At 41.3% G+C, this 27153-nt stretch overlaps 2 protein-coding genes across 5 annotated transcripts in view; one reads left to right on the top strand and one right to left on the bottom strand.

The window, feature by feature from the left end:
• Positions 1-3756: 3756 nt before the first annotated feature.
• On the top strand, positions 3757-11510 carry dusp4 (dual specificity phosphatase 4). The gene is made up of 4 exons (XM_076079764.1): positions 3757-4823; positions 6258-6385; positions 8341-8560; positions 11122-11510. Exons 1-4 carry the CDS (start codon positions 4454-4456, stop codon positions 11508-11510), a joined length of 1107 nt encoding a protein of 368 aa, XP_075935879.1. The 5' UTR covers positions 3757-4453.
• Positions 11511-18134: 6624 nt separating this feature from the next.
• Positions 18135-27153, bottom strand: part of LOC142935288 (poly [ADP-ribose] polymerase tankyrase-1) — a 60453-nt gene continuing 51434 nt past the window's right edge. For all 4 annotated transcript variants that reach the window (XM_076079531.1, XM_076079532.1, XM_076079533.1 and 1 more), the window contains 7 exons: positions 25067-25187; positions 24674-24771; positions 23345-23419; positions 23099-23204; positions 22659-22845; positions 22202-22358; positions 18135-22051 (listed from right to left, as the gene is read on the bottom strand). In XM_076079531.1, the coding sequence (XP_075935646.1) occupies positions 21965-22051; positions 22202-22358; positions 22659-22845; positions 23099-23204; positions 23345-23419; positions 24674-24771; positions 25067-25187 (831 nt within the window). In that variant the 3' untranslated portion in view covers positions 18135-21964. The remainder of the gene's footprint in view (positions 22052-22201; positions 22359-22658; positions 22846-23098; positions 23205-23344; positions 23420-24673; positions 24772-25066; positions 25188-27153) is intronic.

The following is a 27153-nucleotide window of genomic DNA, read 5'->3' as shown; positions in this document are numbered from 1 at the left end:
ATGGGGATAAGCAGCTGGTGACCTGTTTTATTACTCATTAACCAACAGAGTCTCCACAAACAGCTCTGGACAAACATGACATTAACTCATAAAATATATCCCAAAAAGCATTGGCATCACATGTATTTATCCAATACATCAATCCGGGTTCATAGGAATATCTACATTTATGTAAAGTCAGTTTAATGTTTAATATCCCTGGATTTTAAAATCAGAAACAAGTTAAACAGTTTGTCAGCAATGACAATTTCACTCTTACATAAATTATGGATCCGCTCTTAACAGAGTAACAACCCCCACACACCACTCACTCAACTCTCGCTGCCTCTATCCTTTGCCCTCCTTCTCTCTATACTTTTTTTCAGTTTACCCCCCCCCCCCCCTCTGTTTCCTAACAGCATCTCTTTCATCATTTGAATTATAGTTACTCTTATTTCCCCCCTTTCATAACTCTGTCTCTCCGTCATCCTTCTCTCTCTGCCTCTGTCGACACACTCACACAGACGCATGACAAACGACACTAACTCATTCATGTAAATGTTTGCGGCACTCAGTCAAGGCTTAACCATTGGATTATGGGATTAGAGAGTGGGGCAGATCTAGAACGTACACACATGAAACACACAAACACACTCACGCAAGTTTGAGTGTGTGCTGTTTCTCATGGTGTGTTGCTGTTTTAATTGTCCTGCCTTGTGGACTTTGTACTCGATGTATGCATAAAAAAAAATGACAAGATTATATAGAGAGAGGACGATGACGTGTGCAAAGCTCAAATACAAAATACCCTCCCTCTCTCTCTCCCCCCCTCCACTGTGTTGATGGATGACAGCATGCGGGCGAGGGATGTGAGGGGATGAATGGATGGACAGGGGAGAGCCGGGGGAGGGAGGGATGACATCAGTGCAGAGTCTGTTTCCAGCCAATCCCCTCGCAGCCCCCCCGGACTGTCTCCGCCCTCCTACACCTCTCCCTTGTTGCTACGGCAGCAGCACCATCCCGCCAGTGCGAAGCATTGTTTAGGGTTGGTAGTAATGCGGCGTGGTGTGTGTGTGTGTGTGTGTGTGTGTGTGTGTGTGTGTGTGTGTGTGTGTTTATATGGGACACTAGAGGCTGCAGTCCAGCACAAGTAGTCACCTCTTCTTTCTTACTCGATCATCCATCCCTCACCTTCCCTCCTCCCTTTCCCTCATCGTCCTTCATCTCCACATCATCCCTGTTGTGCCTGTCGCTGTCTCGTCTTCCTCTCAACATTCAAGGTCCTTTCATTCATGATTTATTTTTGCTGCAGTGCTTCTGTCAACTGCTCGCACTTCATGCTCACGCGCAGCAAACTTGATACACACGCCGAATACATGTCATACTACATTTTTCTGCACAGAGTCACTTTTGTTGGATGTACTGAACACAATGCGATCCAGAGGCATGCAAATCCACAGACATATGACAAATGAAAAAGAAAACCTGAACAAATGAGTTGACTAACAACGAAGGCAGGTGTTTCCTCACAGGGCACCAGGGGGTCACTGAACGGTTTGATGAGAATGATGTGAATCAAACTGTGGCCGTCCCAAGCACCAGATCTCAACCCAGGATACCTGAGAGAATATTGACCGACGGGTGAGACATGCGCTCTAAACCGTCATGTTCAAAGCACCACATGGAGGGGATTTCTTGGGAGATTAGAGTGCTGCAGGGATGACGTAGTTTTGTAGGCCAACCCCAGATGCTATAGCATCGCACTGGTTCCCTTGTAAAAGAAAAAAAAAGCCAAAGTGATTTTTCCATTGAATTATAGATTAATGCAGAAATCTGTGATAAACACAAGTTGATGATACTTACACATTGTGCAAGATTATCTTTACAAATGAACACCACTTATATGATTTGTTTTCATGCAATCGCCTGGAGGTAAAAAGGTGACCGCGGGGGCTGTAAACAAACTACACCGCGATCACATGAGCGTGAGTATAAACAACGAGGTTGTAAAGGGGGACCATTCGGCATGATGATGTTCTGTTGTCTCATTTAGCCACTTATAAGCCCTTTTTTAAGTTACGGAAGGGGTGTTTACTGGCATATTTTAATATCATAGAACAAAACTTTAAAATGTGTTTGTTTGTAAGACCTTATTTAAGGCATCTGACCAAAAACCCATTAAAAGAAATGACATTCAGGAGAGCTCCAAAAATGTGGAGAATCTGTGTCTAGGAGCATTGAAGTAACTCACCTTATTGTGTTGGTCTGTACCTTTTGTAACCCATCTTTGAATGCTCGAACTTGTGATTTGTCAACGGTGTTCTACATCCTTTAGTTGATAACACTGCAACATGGTTAAAGGGGCACTCCACCGATTTGACAGTTTACAAGTCATGGTCCGTGCTAGCCTGTGTATATGAGAGCTTTCTTTTTAAGTCTCCTGCAACTGCAAAGTGCAAAACTGAATTGCTTTACTGCTTTGAAACTGAGGACATACAATGCATCTAAATGTGTTGAAGCAAAATATTCTCATGGCCAGTAACTCTGGGTAATACGTGTCCAACAAAAATCTCAACGTCTCATATTATATTGTACAAAAATATATATATTTCTGTCATATAATACAGAAAGTGACTGCTCTCTTTTTCACGGAAATACATACACATTTGCATTGCGTGCATAAGCATGCAACATTTCCTCTTTTGAGGTTTTCCTTTTGCTTACTGTCTAGTCTCTCTTTCTTTTTCTTGCCATGTCAGACAGGAACCACGCCATTATTACCAAGAATTTCAGCAGTTTTGGTTACCGATAGTCTGCTTACAAGGGCCATTGCTGTCAGATCATATACGTGTATTACATCAGCTACATCTTGTTGGAATATTCATCAAAAATACATCACATTTACAGCACTTTATGAGTTGAGCGTAAAGGCCTGTAAACACAATTAACACAGCTATATACTGTATGTACATATACTCATGTTTTCACCCATTCATAATAAATCTATCTGAGAATAGGATTTTTTTTTTTATGAATGCTGTTTATTTGTCTGTCTCTTTCAGCTGGAGTGTAGTGTGTCTGTTTGTGTCGGGGTGTCTGCCTCCTCCCATCTGTTGCCGTGCTGCTCTCTTTCCTCTTGTAACCATGGAAATGGGATCAACATGCAAATACCTGAGCACGCACACTAAGGCTGTTTGATACGAGATGCAAATTGCGTTTCCGCTCGTAGGATTACACACCCACACACACAGATGCACACTCAGATGTATACACACGCACACACACAAACGTTCATGTGCGCACATATGCACACCCACCTGCAGTCCAGCACCTTCCTCAGCACATTACACCAGACTTTATCAATATAGCAGCTAAATAAAGTAGCTCTGAACCTTAAATGAAAAAAAAAATGAAATAAAGTAAAATTTACAGCTTAATTTAGATCAAAATGCTGACCTCAAAGCTGCAATAGTTGATGTTTAGCCACACGGAAGCAAACTGACAAACACTGCTAATGCCATCTTAAAAAGTTGGTAATATTCACAGTTTTTTTAGCTTTATTTTTGTCTCCGACAGTCCTAAGAAAGAATATCTGATACTTTTTTTTACAAAAGTTCTGTCTGCCTTTTGGTGCTAGGCAGGCAGCATGCAGTGGGTTTATCACAGTTCATTTTGCTGGTCATGGAGGACGGTTTAAATGATAGAGACTGAATACAAAGTATGTTTTGTGGCTTAAAACTAATTTAAAACAAACTAAAAACTGACAAGGGGCTAAAAAGCTCCATATAGCCGAGTTGCAGAGTTGTGTTTTAATTCTCAGTGATATCATGTATGTACAAGCACCCAAACTTTTCACATTTATTCATTTTTTTCAAAAAAATATTTTAATAAGGGCATCTTCATTTAGTGGATTTTAGGACCGTTCATTTAGAATCCATTTCCCCCTTATTTGATCGTAAAAAAACTATTAAAATGTGGTCACGAGGTGGTTAAGGCTTGGCTATTGGCAAACTCCACTGTACGCCCCATGGAGTCCAATCTCCATCCCCATCGCCTCTGGTTTCATTGATGTCTATTTTGTTTTATGAATGAACGGCAGAGGAGGGAAGGGGACGGGACTCTAGACGCTTTGCGATTGGCTGCTACCGGTTGACGTCACCTCCGCCGTGACGCGGGGCACCCATTCACACAAAAAAAGAAAAATAAAGAGAAACAATCCTGAGGAGAAACACTCGGGAGAGGGAGCGAGGAGAACGAAAGAGGTGACCGGGACTGAAGCGTGAAGAGTAGTGCGTTTTTTTTTTGTTTTTTTTTTACAATGCGCGTGTAGAGAGAGCGCAAAAACGCAATCCACCGCAGGATCGGAAGTTTTTGGAGGGCGGTGGGGGCCCACAGCGAGAGAGAGAGAGAGAGAGACAGACGGAGGAGACAACCGACAGTGCAGCCAACACACGCAGCCCGAAAACGACGTGCGATGGAGGACCTGGGCGAGATGGACTGTCCGGTGGTGAAGCGGTTTTTAAAGGACGACAGCACCAAGTGCCTGCTGCTGGACTGCCGCTCCTTCCTCGCCTTCAACGCGGGGCACATACGCGGCGCCGTCAACGCCGGCTGCAACACCATCGTCCGCCGCAGAGCCAAGGGCTCCGTGCTCAGCCTGGACCAGATACTGGCCGGGGACGAGGAGGTCCGCGGCCGCCTCCGGTCCGGGATGTACTCCGCCGTGGTGCTGTACGACGAGAGGACGCCGGACGCCGAGAAAGTGAAGGAGGACAGCACGCTGACTCTGGTGCTCAACACGGTGTGCAGGGACTCCTCCGGCACACAGATCTACCTGCTCAAAGGTAGCCTAAATATGTTTTTTTTTTTTATTATGACACTCAGCCTTTATGGGCAGCATCCGATGAGAATAGAGTACATTCACCAGCAGCATTAGGGTCAACACATTTCCGGATCCACATTTAGTTTAACGTGCGCAGTGGTGTTTATTCTTTGATTCAACCGTAATATAGGGCACTGTCAAAATTGTATTAAGAAAATGTATTATAATATTGTAATAACACAATACCTCATTGTTAAATCCAGCTTTTAATGGGGGCAGTAACAGCCCATAACCAAGTGTATACATATACATATTTTTAAACACAATAGGTGTCTTTTTTTATTATCTCCAACACTGTTATATCCAAATACAAATGGAGCTTCTTCTTTGTATTAATACAAATATTTTGAAATGACAATAACTTTGATAAAATACTTATTTGGAAGATTCAATTTCTCTTCATGATCATTTATTTAATCTTATTGAGGTTTTAAATGGGAGCCAATAATAATAATTGCTCCAAATTTCACGTATAGCCTCATTTCAATTGATATGTCACCAGCCTATCTAGTAACATTTTTCAACCAACATAATCAATATTATTTTATTGCCTCCATAAAGATAAGTGGATATTGTTTTTGTACCTGTAATAGCCCAGATCATTGAAATCTCCTCCTAACTGTTCCTACTCTATTTTTATGCACTGGTGTAATTTCTTTACAACACGCACACTCACTCACCCAGTCACTCACACCGCAGACCAATGGCCGTGAGCTGAGTGAATGAGGTAATGCCGATGCGTAGAAGCCACATCTAACCGTAGGGACTTACAGGACACACATGATCCTTTCAGAAACAGTCGGGAAGCTGTGCGACCTCAAATCAACGCTCGATTTACCCACCAGACTATATTTAGACTGCCGGGAATTTGAAAAGGCAAAGCTGCTGCAAGCTGTGGCGCATTCTGTTTTTGTGTGTGCATCCTAATGACGTAGTACGCCTTGAAGCGCACAGGAGTGTATGTGTGTAGTTTATAAGGATGACATTTCCCAGTTATTCTGATGGGATCCCTGAGGTGCAGGGACCAGCGGTCAGCCTGCAGACGTGTAGAAAAATACAGCAAAGGGATGATGAAATTGTTCTCAAATCCACGGTAGTAGACATAGAACAGAGTAGGTCAGGGGTCGGTTTAATAGACTTCACGTCAGGCACACTCAATGTAGAGGCGAAAAATCCTGGTGCAGATTGTGCTGTGATGTTTATGTGGGTTGCCATGTTCCTTTTGTCCTGATGTCCCCCACTAAAAAAAATCCCTATTTCTGTCATGATCCTGGAGGATTTTAATTAAATTAATTGATTGAATGTCTCGTGTTTTACTATCCTATTGTTTCCAATGTGATCATTTAAGATGTGCTTTGCATTGTATTTGAATCGTGACGTCTCTTTTGCCATGCAGGTGGATACGACAGGTTTTTCTCAGAGTACCCGGAGTTTTGTATAAAGACCAAATCCTTACCGAGCCTCACCAGCCAGTCCAGCATCGACTCTGCCTGCTCGTCTTGTGGGACACCTCACCACGACCAGGTAAGACCCCAGGAGACAGACAAACTCAAAACCTCACACGCCTTTTCAGCCAGAACACTTTACATAACAAAGTTATCATTCACCAGTGTCCACCTGATGTAGATCATGTGTAAACTGCTATTAAGTGTGGGCAACCAGTTAAGACTAAAGATTTCATTAATAAATGTAAGAAATTAATCACAAATGCTTATCGCCTTTTAAATAATTAGAATTTATTATTTCTTGTCAGTCAACTCGTTTTTTTCAGCCTGTAAAAAGTCAACTTTAGTCGCACGCATTCACACGCAGAGCTGCCATGTGCAAACACTGGAAGGTATTTGCTTTGCAACATTACTGTTGTGTACTTTCCCACGATCATTCAACCGCATTTCTCAAAGCAGTGAAAGTATATTTTGTTTCATCAGTCTTAAGTCCATAAAAAAAAGCAATGTATACTGCTGTGAACGTTTTCTGAAAAATCCACTTTTTTTTAATGACAGGCTGTACACTGGAGGTCATAGGTCACTATTGATTCCCCCTCTGCGTCACTTCCTGTGACCCGGGTGGTGTCGTTTGGTTGGTCGCTGATCTGCTGTTTGAGCCCACAGATTTTATGCAACGTTCACACACAGTCACATGTGGTCCGGCTTTAATTCCCCTGGAACGCATGAGGAGAGAGACGCCAGACAATACAGCCTCTGTGCGTTTTCTAAGAAAAATGCTTGATAGTCTCGGCCGTACTGATAAGTGGGATTTGTATTGAACCAATACTGTAGCTTCCTGTCGGGTATCTCACTCACTATTTACCTCATATTATCCAACCCCCCCTCTCCCCGCTCTCCTCACATTACATCTCTTAGCAGTATTGATCATTTCCTGAAGCTGCGTCAGTACCGAGGTCGTCAGCGGCAGTGACATAAACAGACAATAAGTCAATAAGTCTCACTACCGGTATAGACTGCCAGCTGGCTGACCCCTCAGGTCCAATGAAAGAGGAAAACAAAACTTCTACTACTTACATTCGAATATACTTTGGGAAACGTTTCAAAATAATGTAATGTGCTCAGTAGAAACATTACCGCAGAACACTAGATAAGACACAACTTGCACAAACAAGTTAATCATAAAACCTATCTTTATAATTATGGAAGCTTCGTGTTCCTCATTATGAAGGGTGACGGCAGTGTTGTACTGTAGGCTTAGGCATTAGATGTTATGGCCAATAATTCATATTTTCAACACATTTTTAATGATACTTCCTTTTTCCAGGAAATGCAAGAACACCTTCACATCCTCAGACAATGATATCTTAAAACATGTCATTGAGTAGACTTTTTGAGGATGTGTTGCTGTGGAGTCTATTTTTAGTTTTCCACTTATAAAGTGTGATTGCAGAATATATACAAGGTGTCCTCAACGAAGCGTGAGAAAATGGTGAGTGTAAATCCCCGAGATAGATCTGTTGTACTTACTGATAAGTAAAAAAAAAAAAAAAACACTAATTTTTCCACACATTAGTCAGTTCATCAGATATTCACTTCTTACAGCGAGATGTGTTTCCTATAATAGAGAAACAACTCTGCTTGAAACGAACAAACTAAATAGCCCGTATCAAATGACCCTGCATTAATTACACAGATAATAAGCAACCCCTGTCAGATGAAAGGCGCACCTAATGTGATTAGAAAAATATTCAAGCGAGGTCACACTTATGCTGGAGTCATCTGCCATCTGGCCTCTGCTGCACAACGAGACAGTGAATTCTTTGTCTCATGACGTCAGCTGTTTTGAATTCAGTAAGTTGTCTCTCCAGGTTGTGTCAGGAGATGTTTCTTCATGTAAGGAGTGAAGACTTAGTGACTGAATGAATTATGAACAGACGGCCTTTAGAACAGAAAATCGGTCTCTTCACTGCTGATTTCTAATGAAATAATAAATGAATCATCATCCTCCCATCTGTCTTTTTTTCGGTCCAGGGCGGCCCAGTTGAGATTCTCCCGTTCCTCTACCTTGGTAGTGCCCTTCACGCCTCAAAGAAAGAGGTTTTGGACGGCATAGGAATCTCCGCCTTGCTGAACGTGTCCGCCGACTGTCCCAACCACTTCGAGGGGGCGTACCAGTACAAATGTATTCCCGTGGAGGACAACCATAAAGAAGATATCAGCTGCTGGTTCCTGGAGGCCATTGAGTTCATAGGTTAGTTAATAAGTGTGTGACGTGTGTGTGTGGTGTCTTAGCAGAACAAATGCTTTCCCATGGTGGGTGACTACAAATGAAACGAGCTCCCCTCAGGCATGTTTTGTACTTTATGTGGTTTGATTTTACGTTTTTGCATCATTTTAAGTACATAAAAAAGCCCGTAAATCTAACATGTCAAAGACATTGTTTATATAATTCAAATCGAAATATTCTGCTGATTATGAGCAGAAAAATGGGAAAATGCCCACCACAATTTCCTAGAGCCCAAAAGGATATTTCACGTCTTGTTTTGTCCAACCAAAAGCCTAAAACCCAAAGATATTCAATTTACTGTCATTTAAGCCAAAAATAACATTCCTAACATCTGAGAATCCAAAATCATCAAATATTTTCGCATTTGCTTAAAAGATGACTTAAATAATTTTTCTTTCGAACGACTAATAATTGCAGTTCATGTGTTTACTTTATTTAAATCGAATGTAACATCTTTGTTTCGTGTGCTTCTTCCTCATTGCTGGGGTATTTCTTCTGTTGCATTTTCGGAGAGTGTGATCAGAAAAGCTTTAATGTTTACCGGCCACACTGTGCGTATAGAGCAGCAGGCACACAGGATGACAAATCAGACATTTATTCATTGGGATCTGTTGAAAAAATGATTCATTATTAGTAGCCCTTCATCACACATAAAAAAGACAGAAAAAGAAAGAAAATACCTCCCAAAAAAATCGAATCAAATGAATGCTTTGCAGAACAAACAATGTAATGCAAGCCAGAAAAAGACAGAGCAGAAAAAATTCCAATCAGTCATTTCTTTGGAGCACGATTTCTCATTTGTGTTTAAGTATGTAATATAGGCAAGTGTGTGATTTGCATTTGCTTTGCATATCCATGCTGTGCGTAGACATTTTGTGTGAGGTTTCCTTACTGGGAGTGTATGGTCGTGAGCGAGGTCTCTGATGTGTGTGTGTGTGTGTGTGTGTGTGTGTGTAGGTGTGTGTGTAGGTGTGTGTGTAGGTGTGTAGGTGCTGGTATGCGTCATAGTTAGCTGCTGTGGGACCAGAGTCTGACTCATCCACTGTTACCGGGTGAACAGACGCCGTGGTGGAGTTACCTGAAATCTGTTTTGTGTGTGAAAGAGAGAGAAAGAATTTCGACAGCCGAAAAGTACGAGACACAAAGATTGAGAGATTGGGGGGGGGGGGGGGTGTTTGTTATAAATCAAGCATCTGTGCGTTTAGAGAAATGGCAGTACAAAGGTCATGGAGTGAACTGGAATCAAAGCAGTCATTTTATTATTCAAACAGCAGCATAGTCGGTTGTGGTGGAAAAATGAATTATCTCCTTCATATTCTGTGCTTCTAATGTCCTGCAGGCCGCCACACATGCTCCACAACATGACCGTGTCCAACTAATCACTCAAACTGAGGCTGTTGGGGAAATTGAGTTACTGTAAATGCTTTAATCAAACTATGACCTAAATCTGGTTATTCACAGCAACAAAGTAATAGCACGCGGCCAAACGTAGTGAAAGAGATGGAGACATAAATAGGACCGGGGAGGAAGTGTGAGAGGGGCTGATGAATCAAATTGTTTTGCACTCGCGTGTTTCAGTTCAAATATGATTTGCTGCTTTCTCACTTTGACGCTAGTTTGGCTGCACAGAGAGGCGAAGACATGAGAGTGTAGCGGAGAAGAAATGAAAACAGTTTGAGGCAAAGCTGTGCATCTGAGTTTTAAATACTTGGTGGATGTAAAGAATTTAGGGTGCCATTTTGTTTGTTACGGTTCAAGGTGTCCACACGAAATGATGATAGAAAACAGTTGAGATAAAATTGCATTCTTCATCTGTTCAGAGAGCACTGCTTTTTTCTCAAAAATACAAAGACAAGGCTCAACATGAGGTTCAGCCTAGGGTTATTTTTTTTTTTTTGCACACAAGAGGCACTGGTGCATGTAATGCATGCATTTAATGTGAACTGAGATTTACATTTTGAGCTGTGTCAGTGTTATTTGCCTATATTTTGGTGCCACCAAGTTCAAATGGGGAACTTTTCGCTTGAAGATGAAATAAACCCGGAAAACATTGTCATTGTCAATGACGGAAAACTGAGCTTGCAGCAAACCACAATGAAAAAAAGCCTCATACCAACCAAAACAAAAACAAGTTTAAGAGGCTGCAGCCATGCCAGCAGCTCTGCAAGGCCAACCTCAAGCACAGCACTGCACCATAACGAAAACAAGTCCTAAGAGTCTACAGCCATGCTAGCGGCTTAGCAAGGCTAAGCTTAGGCACAGCACTGATCTAAGCTTAGGCACAGCACTGACATGCCAATATACTCACACCATGAATTCATCATGTTTTCCATGTTCACCAGCATAGTTTAGCGTGATAAGCTGAGGCTGATGGGAATGTCATTTGTTTGGATAAGTCAGACTCAGGGATCACCATAGTCACTGGGGTACCAAATCCATGGCAATCTATCGAATAGTGATATTATCTTTATTATCCATGGAAAGGTCTAACCTCTGACCCCCCCCCCCCCCCCCTCTCTCATCAGATTCAGTGCGGGACTCCAGCGGGCGAGTACTGGTCCATTGTCAAGCAGGCATCTCCCGCTCCGCCACCATCTGCCTGGCCTACCTGATGAAGAGGAAGCAGGTGCGTCTGGAGGAAGCCTTCGAGTTTGTGCGGCGGCGTCGCAGCATCATCTCCCCCAACTTCAGCTTCATGGGCCAGCTGCTGCAGTTCGAGTCCCAGCTCCTCGCCACCTCTTGCGCCGCCGAGGCGGCCGCCACAGCGAGCCCGCTGCTCGCACCCAAGTCGGCGACGGCGGCCACGGCGACGGCGGCCACGCCCACCTCGCCGTTCATTTTCAACTTCCCAGTTTCTGTGGTGAACTCCGCCTACCTGCACCACAGCCCGATCACGACCTCCCCCGGCTGCTGATGGACAGCCAGTCGCAGCCTTTCCCCCCCAAAATAACTAACTCAGAACAGACCGGGCTGCCATTGGCTGGAAGAGCTGTCAATCCTTTACTGCCCGCTGCAGTATGTACATGCTTCCAGGGCGGGGAGGTGAGAAGCGTCACGGTGCCTGATTCAAAACTCAAATACTGACAACATTTTTTTTCTTTTTAATGTCCAGAGACCAGCCAACACTCCTTCCATTTTAACACAAGAGTTCTTCAGATTGACCAAAAAATGAACTGGCTTTCAAAACTTGTTCCAGCAAACGAGTTCGGACGGAGTGTTTTCTCCCGAGAAACAACAACAACAACAACAACAACATGCACGGGTCAAATGCTGACACAGAGAGGCCTGAGCAGCAGCAAACGCGCTCTCTCTGCCTCACTCACACACACACATTCATGACTACCAACTGAATAAGCTCAGTATGAAGACAGGGCCTGTTGCTATGGAGACAACAGGTCTTTAGGAGAGGAGATGGACACAGGAAGGAAGGAGGAATTTTAAGCACCCGCTCCTTCCCCTCTGGGTGTCCCTCCTGTTGCCGGACAAAGGAGATGGATGGAAAAAAGAGGAGAGGAGACGGTGATAGAAAGCAGGAGCCTCTTCCGTGACAGGTGCTCTGACCGGAGCTTCCTGTCTTTCACACGTCCTCTTCCTCTCTCTGTCTCTCCCCCACACCTTCCTCTCCTCTCATCTCCTTTTCATCCTTTTATATTCCTTCCCTCCTCCTCCTCCTCCTCTCATCTCTGCCTCTCATCTTCACCCCGTCTGGCCCCTCTCCTCTGCTCCTCATCTCCTCACCGGAGAGAGGCTAAACACATAGAATAAGTTGCCAAATAAAAAGGCCAGGGCCCTTGTAAATGAACTGGGATACCCCACGACAGGCCCCTGATACACACTGTAGGAAACCCCTTCAGCTACATCACGAAAAAAGTTGTTGTACGAAAGGGCTGAAAGAAAAAGCTGTAAGAATGACATTGTCACAACATTTTGTTTTTGCTAAAAGGTTGAGCATGATTTTCCTTTAAGATCGGAGGGGACGTTTTGGAGCGTGGCTCTGGAAGGCAGCCACTTAAAGGACCACCCTCGTGGCTTTGTATGTTTAACGCATTTTAAATCATTTATCTTTACTTTTAACCATTTTCCAAAACATACATAACTTTGAAGACATTGGTTTCAATTATTTTCTGTACGTTTTTATTTTTTATATATATATTTTCATAGCAAGTCAACTGAAAACTTTGGCTCCTTAGGGATGCTTTGGACATTTTTCTTTTTTCTTTAGTTTCTTTTGTTTTTAGTTGATGGTCTAAAATGTGCATCACCAGCGAGTGGTCCTTTTTAAGATGTCCGTGCCTTGTTCATAAAGGTAACCCATGGATTTAGACGGGCTGCTAGAAAGCCGATCGCTGAATGTTTAGAGAAATCTCAGCATTTCAGCATCGTAGTACAGACTCTTATTCCACAACAGAGCATCTCTTACGCTCACAGATGGATACAAACACACAGAAACAGCTAGTACTGTATTTGAGTACATCCATATTAGGCATTACACTGACAGTGAATTTGACCTTTGAAATAACAATTGTTCAGGCAGACAAAACTAAAAAATATATATATATATAAATATATTTAAAGCAGTATGTTAATGGCTTTCCCAAGCTACAAAAACAAATTTTCCAAACCAAGAATAGACACTTATTATGGCTAATTAGACACAAAATGCATTTGTGAAGTATGCCTTCACATCTTAAATATGAGCAAATTTGGAGAAATTTCACAGGCAATATTTATTTCTAGATATATCATTGTGGCTGGATTTTAATGAGAGGACATTCAAACATGGGTGTTTCACACTCTGCTTATAAAACATCAGGGACCCTCTGTGTTGTTCCTTGTGAGGGGAATCCAGGTTAAGATTAAAAAAAACAAACACAAATCACTTATTGATTTCACTTTTTAAATCCAAACTGGAAGAAAAAGGAGTGAAGGAGACAAAAAAAAGGAGAAGCTGGCTTTGGGGCTTTGGGACCATAATCCAAGAACAGGTTTTTCCTCCTTATAATTTAGTTGATTCTTTGGTTTTGAAGTTTGTCCACAGCTCTCCGTGGCACTTTGAAGTCTTGCAATACTGTACTTACAATCCACTCAGCGATATCAGTGACTCTTTAGGTCGTAACACACAAATACCATGTCGCAATTTTTATAACGTCACAATCTAAGACAGTGTTTGTATCGCTTATGCTTTTGACCAGGCTAAGATGTACACTCTGTGCTAGACATCCAAAGGCACAAATTTCAACCATGGTTGCTTTTATACCCGGGTCTTGATGAAACACAAGCACACCCACACACACACACACACCTACACAGGAAACAAACCTTTTTTCTGTTTTTGAAGATTGTCGGCACCTTTCTCTGTAGCACTTTGAAGTGATGCAATACTGTATTTATAATTTATGGTTGATTTGCACATCATGGTGATGGTAGACTGACTAGACTTTGCATAAAGACATTTTGCCTATCTAGAGAGACAGAGAGAGAGAGAGAGAAAAGAGAGGCAATCAGTGAAAAACGCAATACTTTGTACACATCTCTGTGGTACATGTCTGTCTGTCTGTCAGCCTGTCTGCCTCTCTGTGTTAGTCCATCTGTCTAGACTCTCTCTCCGTCTGGTCAATGCTGTTTACCCATCTTGGCAATATCAATCCTCGACTTGGAAATTTCTACAAAAAAACAACAACTTTCCCTCAATTTTATTGTGCAATGAATCTGTGCATTTATTTATTACTGAAGATCCACTGTTGAATAAAACAATGTTCTCAATGAATACGTTGTATGTGCTTTCTTTTCTAAGATTTTGTGTGGAACTGAGTAGATATACAGTATGAACACACACAATTTCATGAAAGGAACCTCTTAGCGTGGTGTTTCTTTTACTCCCCTTTACATAGTACGAAATATTAGCTTGGAGCGCCACCCAGTGGTGAGACCGTATCATTGTCCTCAGCTAGATGTCTACATGCAGACTCAAGCAAGCTCCCAGCTGTCTGTCAAACTCTCCAGCGCACTTTGACAGTGACATCAACATTCCCTTTGGAATACAGTCTAAAACCACCATAAGAGGGTAAGCTGAAGACATGAACAACAATGCAGCTGGTTCCGTAGCGGTAGCCTGTGGACGTTTCTGCTGATTCTTATGCACACTTTGTTGTGATCAGGCAAAAGAAAAGGAGACCAGTGATGAGATGGAGGGATGGCAGCAGAGGGGGTAAATAAAGAAGGATCATGAAGTGCAACAGCCTACATTCACCTCATGTAAGAGCCATTTTGTGATGGTTTTGTTTTGCTAAACCTCCCACCACGTGGGGGCGTAGTGCCGCTGTCAATTAGGCAAGAGGTTAATGCAATCAGGAGGGTTGCATGATACAGGTGTTGCTGACTGGGCAGAAGCAGTCAGTTTTTGACTGTGCGATAATGAAAGATGGATGTTATGATTCCTTTTGTCTATGATTTAGGAAATACGACTTATGACAGAGAAAGTGGCTCAACTCTGTTTGCTTTTGGAAACGCTGTGATTGTAAGTAATCATTTGCCTTTATCTTGGAAAGTGGACATTTCGTCATTTCTTGCACACGTCTAAACAAAGCAATCAGCAGCCGTGGTGGCCTTTTTTTTGATAGGCAACAGGGTCACAACACCTACAGATATCCCTAATGTAATCATGTAGAGCCAATGCTGTTCAAATATGAACATGCATATGTGAAGAGCATGAATAGTTTACCAAATTATCTTGACTGTTGTGTGGACAGAGGGGTGAAGAAAGCTGGAGAAAGGTAATGTATGATAATATGACATGATGACTGACCACTAGATTCATTACCAAAACCTGTGTAGGAAAGCTGAGGAGATGCCATGAAATGGCCATAAAAATGTCTGTCACATAGTTAAGTATGCCATGAAAAAATGCTTTGGTTTAATAACAAATCTTGAACAAATCATAATATATGTCATGAAAAAAACAAAACATTGCCATTCATGTCATAAAAAATGTCTTAAAATTCCATGACAGAAGTAAAAGTACAGTATGTCCTACAATTGCAATACTATTATGCCTTAAAAAAGTCATAGTATAGTATGCCATGTTGTATAGTATGCCATAAAAATGTGAAGATCAACAAATCATGGTAAAATGGCATCATTTGCAACCTGCTATACTATGACTGACTATAAGTCATAGTATAGCATGTTGAAAAAAGTCATAAAAAGTCATAGTATAGCATGTTGAAAAAGTCATAGTATAGCATGTCGAAAAAAGTCATAAGTCACAGTATAGCATGTTATAATAAGTCATAGTATAGCATGTTGAAAAAAGTCATAATAAGTCATAGTATAGCATGTTGAAAAAAGTCATGTCATAGTATAGCATGTCGAAAAAAGTCATAAGTCATAGTATAGCATGTTGAAAAAAGTCATGTCATAGTATAGCATGTCGAAAAAAGTCATAAGTCATAGTATAGCATGTCGAAAAAAGTCATAAAAAGTCATAGCATGTTGAAAAAAGTCATGTCATAGTATAGCATGTCGAAAAAAGTCATAAGTCATAGTATAGCATGTCGAAAAAAGTCATAAGTCATAGTATAGCATGTCGAAAAAAGTCATGTCATAGTATAGCATGTTGAAAAAAGTCATGTCATAGTATAGCATGTTGAAAAAAGTCATGTCATAGTATAGCATGTTGAAAAAAGTCATGTCATAGTATAGCATGTTGAAAAAAGTCATGTCATAGTATAGCATGTTGAAAAAAGTCATGTCATAGTATAGCATGTCGAAAAAAGTCATGTCATAGTATAGCATGTTGAAAAAAGTCATAAAAAGTCATAGTATAGCATGTCGAAAAAAGTCATAAATCATAGTATAGCATGTTGAAAAAAGTCATAAAAAGTCATAGTATAGCATGTTGAAAAAAGTCATGTCATAGTATAGCATGTCGAAAAAAGTCATAAGTCATAGTATAGCATGTCGAAAAAAGTCATAAGTCATAGTATAGCATGTCGAAAAAAGTCATAAGTCATAGTATAGCATGTCGAAAAAAGTCATAATAAGTCATAGTATAGCATGTCGAAAAAAGTCATAATAAGTCATAGTATAGCATGTCGAAAAAAGTCATAATAAGTCATAGTATAGCATGTCGAAAAAAGTCATAAGTCATAGTATAGCATGTCGAAAAAAGTCATAAGTCATAGTATAGCATGTCGAAAAAAGTCATAAGTCATAGTATAGCATGTCGAAAAAAGTCATAATAAGTCATAGTATAGCATGTCGAAAAAAGTCATAATAAGTCATAGTATAGCATGTCGAAAAAAGTCATAATAAGTCATAGTATAGCATGTCGAAAAAAGTCATAAGTCATAGTATAGCATGTCGAAAAAAGTCATAAGTCATAGTATAGCATGTCGAAAAAAGTCATAAGTCATAGTATAGCATGTCGAAAAAAGTCATAAGTCATAGTATAGCATGTCGAAAAAAGTCATAATAAGTCATAGTATAGCATGTCGAAAAAAGTCATAAGTCATAGTATAGCATGTCGAAAAAAGTCATAATAAGTCATAGTATAGCATGTTGAAAAAAGTCATAAGTCATAGTATAGCATGTCGAAAAAAGTCATAATAAGTCATAGTATAGCATGTCGAAAAAAGTCATAGTATAGCATGTCGAAAAAAGTCATAAGTCATAGTATAGCATGTCGAAAAAAGTCATAAGTCATAGTATAGCATGTCGAAAAAAGTAATAATAAGTCATAGTATAGCATGTCGAAAAAAGTCATAAGTCATAGTATAGCATGTTGAAAAAAGTCATAAGTCATAGTATAGCATGTTGAAAAAAGTCATAATAAGTCATAGTATAGCATGTTGAAAAAAGTCATAATAAGTCATAGTATAGCATGTCGAAAAAAGTCATAATAAGTCATAGTATAGCATGTCGAAAAAAGTCATAAGTCATAGTATAGCATGTCGAAAAAAGTCATAAGTCATAGTATAGCATGTCGAAAAAAGTCATAAAAAGTCATAGTATAGCATGTTGAAAAAAGTCATAAGTCATAGTATAGCATGTTGAAAAAAGTCATAGTATAGCATGTCGAAAAAAGTCATAATAAGTCATAGTATAGCATGTCGAAAGTCATGTCATAGTATAGCATGTCGAAAAAAGTCATAAAAAGTCATAGTATAGCATGTTGAAAAAAGTCATAGTATTGCATGTCGTCATAAGTCATAGTATAGCATGTCGAAAAGTGGCAAAAAACGTATAAAAGTATTCAAAAATTCATATTGTGTGTCATAAAAAAGTAATCGTAAAATAGCATGGCATGTCGAAAAAGAGTTCATTGTATAGTATGTCATAGTTATACAATAACATTTGCTATAAATCTAACTTTTTCTTTTGTTTGGTAAAATCTTACATTTTGCTTTTGTTAACCAGTCAGACTTGTCTTCTCCATAAACTGTTCTTCACTGCTTAATTGGTCTGCAGAGGCAATATGAGTGAAATAAATAGTAACCACATCGTGTGAATAAACTGAACTAAGAATAACACAAAAATACACTTTGTTAAGTTTTTATTATTATTTTCTTCTGTACACGTTTATCTGTTCCACATGTTTAACTGGTCAGCAGCTCTGTACAACAGGAAGTCCAACATTACTGATGAGGAAATGTGTTCATTAAACTGGTGGTGTTTAGTAGAAGGCAGGTCAGGAGGTGAGGCATGGATTGATTGATTGAACACACACACACACACACACACCCCTCCAAACAAGTTACAACAAGATGGCTGACTGGCTCCTGAGACAGAGGTCAGCTAAAACACAATTCAAATATTTTTCACATTAAAAAAAGAACGCAAGGAAAAATAAACTCAAAACCCTCCTTAAAAGGCCCATCTGGAGTTTATTTACAGTCATTTAAAACGAAGCCCACAGCTCTCTGCTCATACGTCATACAGGGCTGCTGAACTCTACTTTCTCTGTCTATGCCAAGAGAGCCAAGACGCTGCCACTTAGTCTGTAGCGCTGACTCTGATCAGGGACAACACTGAAGTTTAAAAAAATATATAAAATAAACGGGAAATGTAATAGTGTCTGGACTTAATTTATCATTTAAAATGAGCTTAATAAATCAAGTCAGTTTGTGAAATGCTAAAACTTAATATTTACTTCATGTCTTTTACATAAGGCCGTATACTGTCCCAGGGCTGCAACTCCGTTATTTCCCCTTTGAAAAATGAATTTAATTTCAAGCTTATTAGTTTTTCTCAAATTATCAGTTGTTATTTTGTCTACTCATTCATGTGTTATCAGTCATTATTATTGGGATGAGCTATTCCTATCAAACATGTGGGCTGCAAAACTGAGGGGAAAAATTGCTGATGTGAAAATTTCACGGGTGGAAAATAGTTTCGGGGCTGCTATTTGAAGCTACCAGTTGCCTTTTGGCACACTTCATGCTTAACATGTCGTGATTGTTTGCACTTGGCTCAGACCGACGTTATCTTCACCTTGCAAGGTGCAAATCAGCTGAAATCTGAGTCACTGAGGCGAACAAAGTCAGGATAAAAAAAGACAAATGAAATATCAGAGCAGCTTGGTCAGAATGAGATGGCCCGTCCCTCACTGATGTCCAAGGATATGAAGCGGCTCTCTTGTGCCGCTGCCTGAGGTGGGTCAACCATTCATCGTACGTCTTCCAAGGCAATCTTTTTCATTCTCAACAAAAAACAAACAGTTAAGGCCATTTCCCTTTCCGGTCCACACAGCTTCAAGGGATTTCAGAGACCTCAGCACTGCTTGACTTGACCTGAAAGAAGCTTAAGTCATGTGTGGTCCCATGTAGTGTACAGTCTCATTCATCATAAATAATAAACAAAACATGGTCATCACAGTTAAAAACACAGTTAAAGTGTACAGTACGCCATTAGAGGAGTTTGCTTATCTTCTTGCTGCCATGAGGTTTGTCAAACATGTTAGTGTGTCACTATAAATGGTTAATACAATTACAAATGTGACAGCATATTTAGGGATAACATCTCCATCATCCTATTCTTCATCTTTAATAATGAACCTGCAGATCTCTGCTTGTATAAATATCTAGGTGAAGCCTGTGACCAGCCCGCTGAATGGCTTGCTAAGATCCAGTGAGTAAGGGTCACTTGTCCCGTTTGCTTATGGAGTGTAAATCCAACAGTATGAAAATGACCTAAAAATAAAGAAACACGCAAGGAAGAAAAAACAAATGGAATAGACCCCAGGAACACACACATAGCACTGTGTAGGAATGGATCCCTACATAAATGCCTTCCAGATGTAGAGCGTATTTGTCTTCTTCAACGCAATACTACAAGCCAGCAGTTCCTCCGCTGCACCACTAGGGGGCGTCAACAGTTACAGGTGGAGGAAAGGGGCCAGAAGGCAGTAGGTTCTTGTAAACAACAACAAAACAGGGAAATGTGGATCCATGTGAGATGATTAAAAAAAACGCAAAACAAAAAGATGATCCAGCTGGAACACATGAAGCAGAATGTTATATAATATGAATGTTTAACGGCAATTGACAAGTTGACCGCGTCAACCTTTGTCCCAAAAAATATTACTTTCTGTTGGTAACAGTCACGTCTCACACCAAAGGAGATGATGTAACAGAGCTTCACAGACGGCGAGTGCACCATCCAGAGAAAGCTCGGCTGGGTTTGTAAACAAAGAACTCGCTGTGTGCAGTTTAGTGAAATCAACGGACGAGATTCCTTAATCTTGATTCAAACTTGGGTAGTTTGAGTTGCCACGTGCAGCTTTGAGCGGAGGAAAAGTGTGACTCACACGGGTTTGTACACATGACTGTGTCAGAGTCTGGTCTCTTGTGGTCCTCCTGGCTCTGGTGAAAGACTTAAGCTGAGCGGAAACAAGCAGCGGCCACCCGTGGAAGTTCTTTAAGATGTAATTGGGAATGTCTTACTGGGGAATTTGAGAATAACTGATTCCCATTAATTAAAAGTGCTCAATTCGGAGTTCAGAGCACATCCAGTGCCTCCACACGTCTGTCAACATGAAGACGGCTGAGCCTGTGGCTAACAGCACAAGCGGTGCAGAGCGGCGGCCTTTAGTAAGCCGGCGGGGCACAACAGAGAGACTGGCGCTAAAACTAAAACTAGCCCTGCTAGGTAGAGAAAGCACAGAGAGGCTCAGACTACAACACACAGAGAGAGAGAGTTACTTCATTCTCTGTTCTGGTAGCCATTAACTATTTACAGTCAAAATGTATGCTTTATTAATGCTCTGAATTTTGAATTTAGCACCTTTGAGGCTCAGAAAGCAGTGTGCTTAGGTCATTTTTGTTTTCGTTATTGTCAGGTGTCTGTTTGCCGCTTGCTTGTAACAACTCAGCTCTGCCCAAATTTTGGATTTTCTGGTCAATTTCTTAACATTTTTCCGTGTGGATTTTAGGTCTGGCTGGCAGCAGCTGTCCCCTTGACTTGGTTTGGTGGATGTCCAAGATGGCCTCAGCATGGACTGTGGCCTGCAGCAGCAGCAGCAGCAGTGGATTTGTGGTCTCCCGTTTGTTTTTTCTTCTTATTGACTTCTGGGTATTTGTCCGCCGTAATCTCTTTTTGCTTCTCTCCGCTCACACTCGTTCCATAATTTCTTCTTTGTTTACAGCAGAAAAGATGTGAGAGAGAGAGAGCGAGCACGGAGAGCCGCGACTTGTTTACACGAGCCACATTGGTGAGAATGTGACATGCTGCAACATAAAATGTGCCGGATTTCTGTTCTCTCAGCACGACAATTGCTGTTTGTGGAAGTGGCCACGGGTTGTTGTTTTGCTGCTGTGGATGATGCACAAAGCCGAAAGAGGACACGATATCAAAACGACACATTAAAAAAACCGGGCGTAGATTACATGAGCAGTGCGCAAAGGTGCAACGTCGGGGACATTTGTTTTGCTTTGGACCGTGTCCTGTTCTAATTGCTTTTACTAATTGTATTTTAGGATCAAGCCAAGAGGCCTGCACATTTTAAAAATCCGCTTACTGGTACACTTCCAGAGATGTTGATCAAAAAAAAAACTTGCATTTTCTCCAGTTAAATTAGACCCAATTAATGAACGAATCTGATAGATTTTGCCATCTGCTGCTTTTCAACACCCCGAAACTTCTCCTCCTCTTCTTCTCCTGTTAAGACACATCCAGGTCTGTTTCAGAGGGTCGTCTGACCACCGCGTGGCCGACGCTTCACCTCGCCCACCTCGCGTTTCAAGCTCTGGAGACTTTAATTCGGGGGTTCTGAGGTTTGAAACTCCCTCTAGTTCACTTCTAGTCTCCTCTCAGAGAGCGGTTCTAGTCCATTTCAGTCTGGCCCTCTTCGGATCCCACTGTGATTGCGTTTTAGGACTTCTGCTCGGAGGTGGCGGCAGGCGTAGCCACAGTCTCTGGCTTCACAATCTGGTACGTGATCAAGTATTCTGGGTAGGCCTGTGGACAAAGAGCACATCAAATGTAAATACAACTAAATACTAGGCTTATCTCGCGAGCATTTAGAACGTTGCACAGCTTTTTTGAGATTCTTATAGACAAAATGCTGAATCAATTAATAAAAGCGTGTGTGTGTGTTTGTGTACTGACCTGCTCCCCTCTGTAGATGACGTACTCTGCATACGCCAGCCCGTTGACGCTGGGCCGTCCTATAACCGAGTGGTGTCCGGGGGGGGCGTGAGCCATTTTCATGGCACTGAACTGAAGAAAGGACTTACCCAGCGTCACTCTGCAGAACAGCATCGGCCTGAAAAGTAAGCACACGGAATGAGGCTGTGAACGGTAAGCGCACATAAATATGTTTAATTTGTACATTTTTGCTTCAGAATGTAATGTGATGAACTGATGATATGTTACAGTAAGTTTTAATATCAATAATTAACACGCAACAGTGAATCCTATTCTCTTTCTATGCCCACTTTTCTATATTATAGTATATATATTATTCGTTGTTTTCTATACTATATTATATAGTTCTGTCCTTCCACACAATAAACCAGATGTTGTAAGAAACGGGAAACATGCCACGATGGTAAAGACGTCTCACCTGTGGCACACGTAGCAGGAGCGGTCTTTGTGGGTGGGACATCCTGTGCCTCCACCAATCCCGTACACGTACTGGTTGCTTTTGGAGGAGTTCTCAGCAAAATAGATGCCAGCACCGAACATGCCGCCGATGTAAGCGTGCCGCTCGTCGAAGCCCTTATGGATGATGGCATTGATGAAGGGAGAACCTGGCAGGAGAAAGGACACGGTCGTATCAAGTATCCATTGCACAACAAAAAGATGCAACATACTTTAAATGTTACAGCTCCACAGACCGATACGGGCCAAGGAGCTGAGATCAGCTCAGGACCTTTGCCATTATTTGACATGGGGGAGAAAGAGAGGCATGACATTCAACAGAGGGCCAGAATCGCCAGGATGCTGCGGTTGCACGGAATTGGGTGTAAACACTCGGCTACCTCGACATCTGTGTCAATTTACCGTGAAAGAGCATTCGCTCGTTGTGGTGGTTGTGATTCTCGTCTGCTATTTCCTTCTGTCTGTGTGCGTATCTCTCCCGCAGCTTCTTATTCACCACCTTCTGAATCTGCAGAGTCAGAGGAAGGAAAGGAGGGAATTAAGAATTCAAAGTGTACTTCGAAAGTTAATTATGTTCAAACTCCTCCTTTGTGATCATAAACAGAGAAAACTGGTCTCCGCGTCTGTGTGTGTGTTGTGAGTACACACCTTAATGATGTTGTACCGGCTGAAGACTCCCCCCGCGTTGCCTCCATCGCGGTGTTCTCTGATCGTGCTCTGTAGCTGAGGAGGAAATGACCAGACATCAAAACTACACGCTTACGCAAAGCTTTTAAGATTTAAATGGGGAACGTGTGGGAACACATATGCTAATGAAATGCAAAAGGTGTGATTCATACAGCGTTAGACCACCTAGGTATGAGTCATGTCTTACCTCAGCAAGCCCTGGAGTGTTTTCGTATTCAGAAGTGATATCCAACGGCCACCTCGACTAACAATGTAATCTCAGGTTACCGGTTGTATTTTCTGTCATCTGGTGTATTGGCTCTTACCGACTTGCGTACTACACAGGTTCACCTAGCTAAAACGAATGCAGTCTTATACAACAGTCCTGTTCAAGTTTGTAGAAAGTGTTTTAGAGAGCTGCTGATTGGTAAGGTCATTTTGGAGGATGTAGTTTGTGGAACCACAGAGATGTGTATCTGTTATGTAGCCGGCGCTCGGTGATATAAACGGGGCGGACAAAGCCAACATAAAAACCTTGGGGTTGGCAGGATTTATTGCAGGTCTCTTTAATTGATTTTAGTTAGGATAAGGTGGCAATTGAGTGTAGATTACAGAGAAAATATAATCCGAGCAGCAACTCAATTCAATCGCAGCAGATACCTAAATAATGCCTGTGGGAAATTTGGTGCGGCTGCAAAAAGTGTGTCATCAGCAGTGAAAAAAAGACGACTCGACTCTCAAAAGAGAATATAAAAGTAGAATAGTGCTGCAGCTGGATTTACAAACTGATGAGAGGAACGTTTGCCACGATGTGGTTGAAGTGATTACTGCCTTTCACAAAATGAGTTATCGTCCCGATGACTGAAATTATTGATGACCTAGAAATGACTGCCGGTAATAGGCAGAGGAACCCAACCTAGTATTGGAAGCTGTCTCGAGGGGGACTCGTGTAAGTCATTTTTCAAAAATTACAGTTTAAATTACGCTTTAAATTACCTGTTAGGAACTGACGGTCCTCATTAATTTTGAATCCACTCAGACTGATATCTGCTGTCTCTTTCAGTTACTCCTTTCATTTACGGGAGAGAAATGGAGCAACAGCACTGATGGGGGAGTCTGTCGTGCACAGTGTGTGGCGTCTCCTTTGCCAGATGTCCGGAATTACTAATCACGGACGTCATGCAGTTAAAAAAAGTAAAGAAATGCTTTAAACTATTTGACCAAGCTACTGTTAAGTCATGCAGGTAGTGAAGGAAAAAAAGCAACTACGATCAACCTAAATCTATGTAGTGTGTGTGTGTGTTTGCATACTTCCTCCTCCACAGACTGGAACTCCTTGTCGTCCGGTGCCAGGTCAATTAGCACGGTGCCCTGGCTGGAGCAGTGGAACGTCAGGTATGGGTTTGCACCTATAAACACAGGTTTTGAAAGTGAAACAGAGAAAGGATAAATTACTTTTCTTTTTCTTCAAATCACCAATAACAGCTGTATTCACCTATATAACCTAAACGTTGTGATGAAGCAGGTTTACTAGATAACACAACGTTATGTTATAAGGAGAACTTGCTTGATTGTGTTGAAGACAATCTGTCACATTCATACGTTTTAACATTTCCAGCGTTGTCTATTTTAACACTAAATATTAGTTTCAATACAGTAAATCTGATATAGGGTATATATGGGTGTGTTTGTGTGTTTCCTGACCTTGCTGGCCTCCCAGCAGCCTCTCGATGCCCTTGATGAGTTTGTGTCTGTGACCGTAAGCGTTGATGCCGATCTCTTTCAGCTCCTCGTGACCCATGTCTGCCAGCACATCCAGCGAAATCTGCCCAGAAACAACAAAGCAGTCATGTCAGCCTTGCTCATCTGTCTATCTTCTGCCACAAGAATGCAAACTGCAAGGAAAAGAACATTTTATTATCATAATGTCCAATAACTATTCCAGCCAAACCTCTAATTATAAATCTGGCAACTAAACACATTGTTGTTCTACTGTATTTAACGGTAGAGCTCTGCACACACTTAAAAACACAACAGTTTAATCTGATCAGCAAAAAAAAAAAAAGCCAACAATAAATACAAGAGTTCAATGATTAAGACATATTGCAGAGACAAAGGGTCTGATAAATATTCATTAGAAAAAGAGAGACAGAAGCATAAAGAAAGGGTCAATGAATGACAGTTTTCATGGGATTGATATGCAAATTGATGATGGTGAAGTGTGGGAGTATTTTCAGGGAGAGCAGAGATGAGATTCATGTTGGAGGCAGAGATAACTCAGCTGTTACCTCCTTTCCTCCGTGTTGCTGTCACCACTGTAATAGGTATAAATCATCGTGGCCTAGATAGTCTGCTGGGTGTTTACAGAGACATTCATTATTGCTAATTAATACAAGAACCCCGGTTTCATTTGCGAAATCACAGCAAAGAGTTCTGCAGAAGCCTGTACGGGTTTGTTTCACCCAATTTGAAGTAATCACTTAAAACAAATGAAAGTGACACATCCGCCCGATTCTCACCGCAGGCGGATGCTTCAAGCTGCCAACTTACAATTTCATCACGGCGGTGGGAAAGCGGCGTCTGAGCAATCTGCCACCTGGAACAGTCAACTAAATAACGTCTTTTATTCCCCTCTACTAATGCTGCAGCATTATGGCATGCTCTCTGCATGCGCGGGTTAAAGCTAGACGGCAATGAGCGCCCATCTCCATCTTTTCTGTATAAACCGTTTGATCAAACTTTATGTTGACAACTTTGTGTTCTACTAATCTTCTATAACAACAAACGGATCAACTGAAATAGGTTTGTGTTCTTACAGAATGAGTAAAAAAGTATGGTTTTATAATAATTAAGTGTATTGTAATGATGTAAAATCCATTAAACCTATGCATGTATCTTTGTCATGATTGAGTCCTTGTTCATGTTTTCATAAAAATAAATTTTTCCATTAACACCGAGCTGACTCTCACCTCCATCTGAATATTAATGATGGCTCATTTCCCTTAAGGGAAACTAATATTGAATGTAACACACACACACACACTCTGTATTGCTACCACACGTCTTTCTGTGCTTAGCCTTTTGCCCGCTGTCACCTTTCAATTCCACTTTCTATTTTCGTCTTTCTCCTCTTTCTGTAACCCCATATGTCTCCTTGTCTCTCACTGTCTATTCTCTTCAAGCCAGCCTCTCTCCCTTCATTTTTCTTCCCCGTTCTCTCACTCCGTCCATCTGTGTCCCTCTTCAGTCTCCGCTGTTCTATCGACATCACCCTCTTTCTGTCTTGCTCTGTCAAATGAATTCTCGCACATTAACGTTTACAAAGCGCTCTGTAAGTCTGTATTTGAGCTAAATGCTAACGCTAACATCCTCACAACAACAATACTGATGTTAAGCAGGTGTGATATTCACCACGATCGTGTTAGCTAACATTATAGACAAACCCAAATTACAGTTGAGGCTGATGGGAATGTAGTTAGCTTTGCTAGCATTTAGCCATAAAACTGTTGGACAAATTCAAATGTTGATGGCTGTTGATAAAAAGTGAAGGGATGACCACAGTTATTACAGTTCATCCTGAGGGGAGCAAAGACGCCTGGACCAAGTTTTATGGCAATCCATCTGTTGACATAATTCATTCTGGACCAAAGTGGGCCAATGGAACGACATTGCCATCCCCAAAGCCACGCCCCTAGAAGACTGACATGAGGTATGTAAAATAGAATAAAAACAAAGGAAAGAAAACTGAACAAATAAGTGACTTTAAACCATGACTGAATGAGTATGCAACC

This window comes from Anarhichas minor, unplaced genomic scaffold, assembly GCF_050575085.1.
Source record: "Anarhichas minor isolate MPS153535 unplaced genomic scaffold, ASM5057508v1 ptg000073l, whole genome shotgun sequence".
Lineage (NCBI taxonomy): Eukaryota > Metazoa > Chordata > Actinopteri > Perciformes > Anarhichadidae > Anarhichas > Anarhichas minor.
The sequence above is the reverse complement of the archived record's forward strand: the minus strand, read 5'-3'. Positions and strand labels throughout refer to the sequence as shown.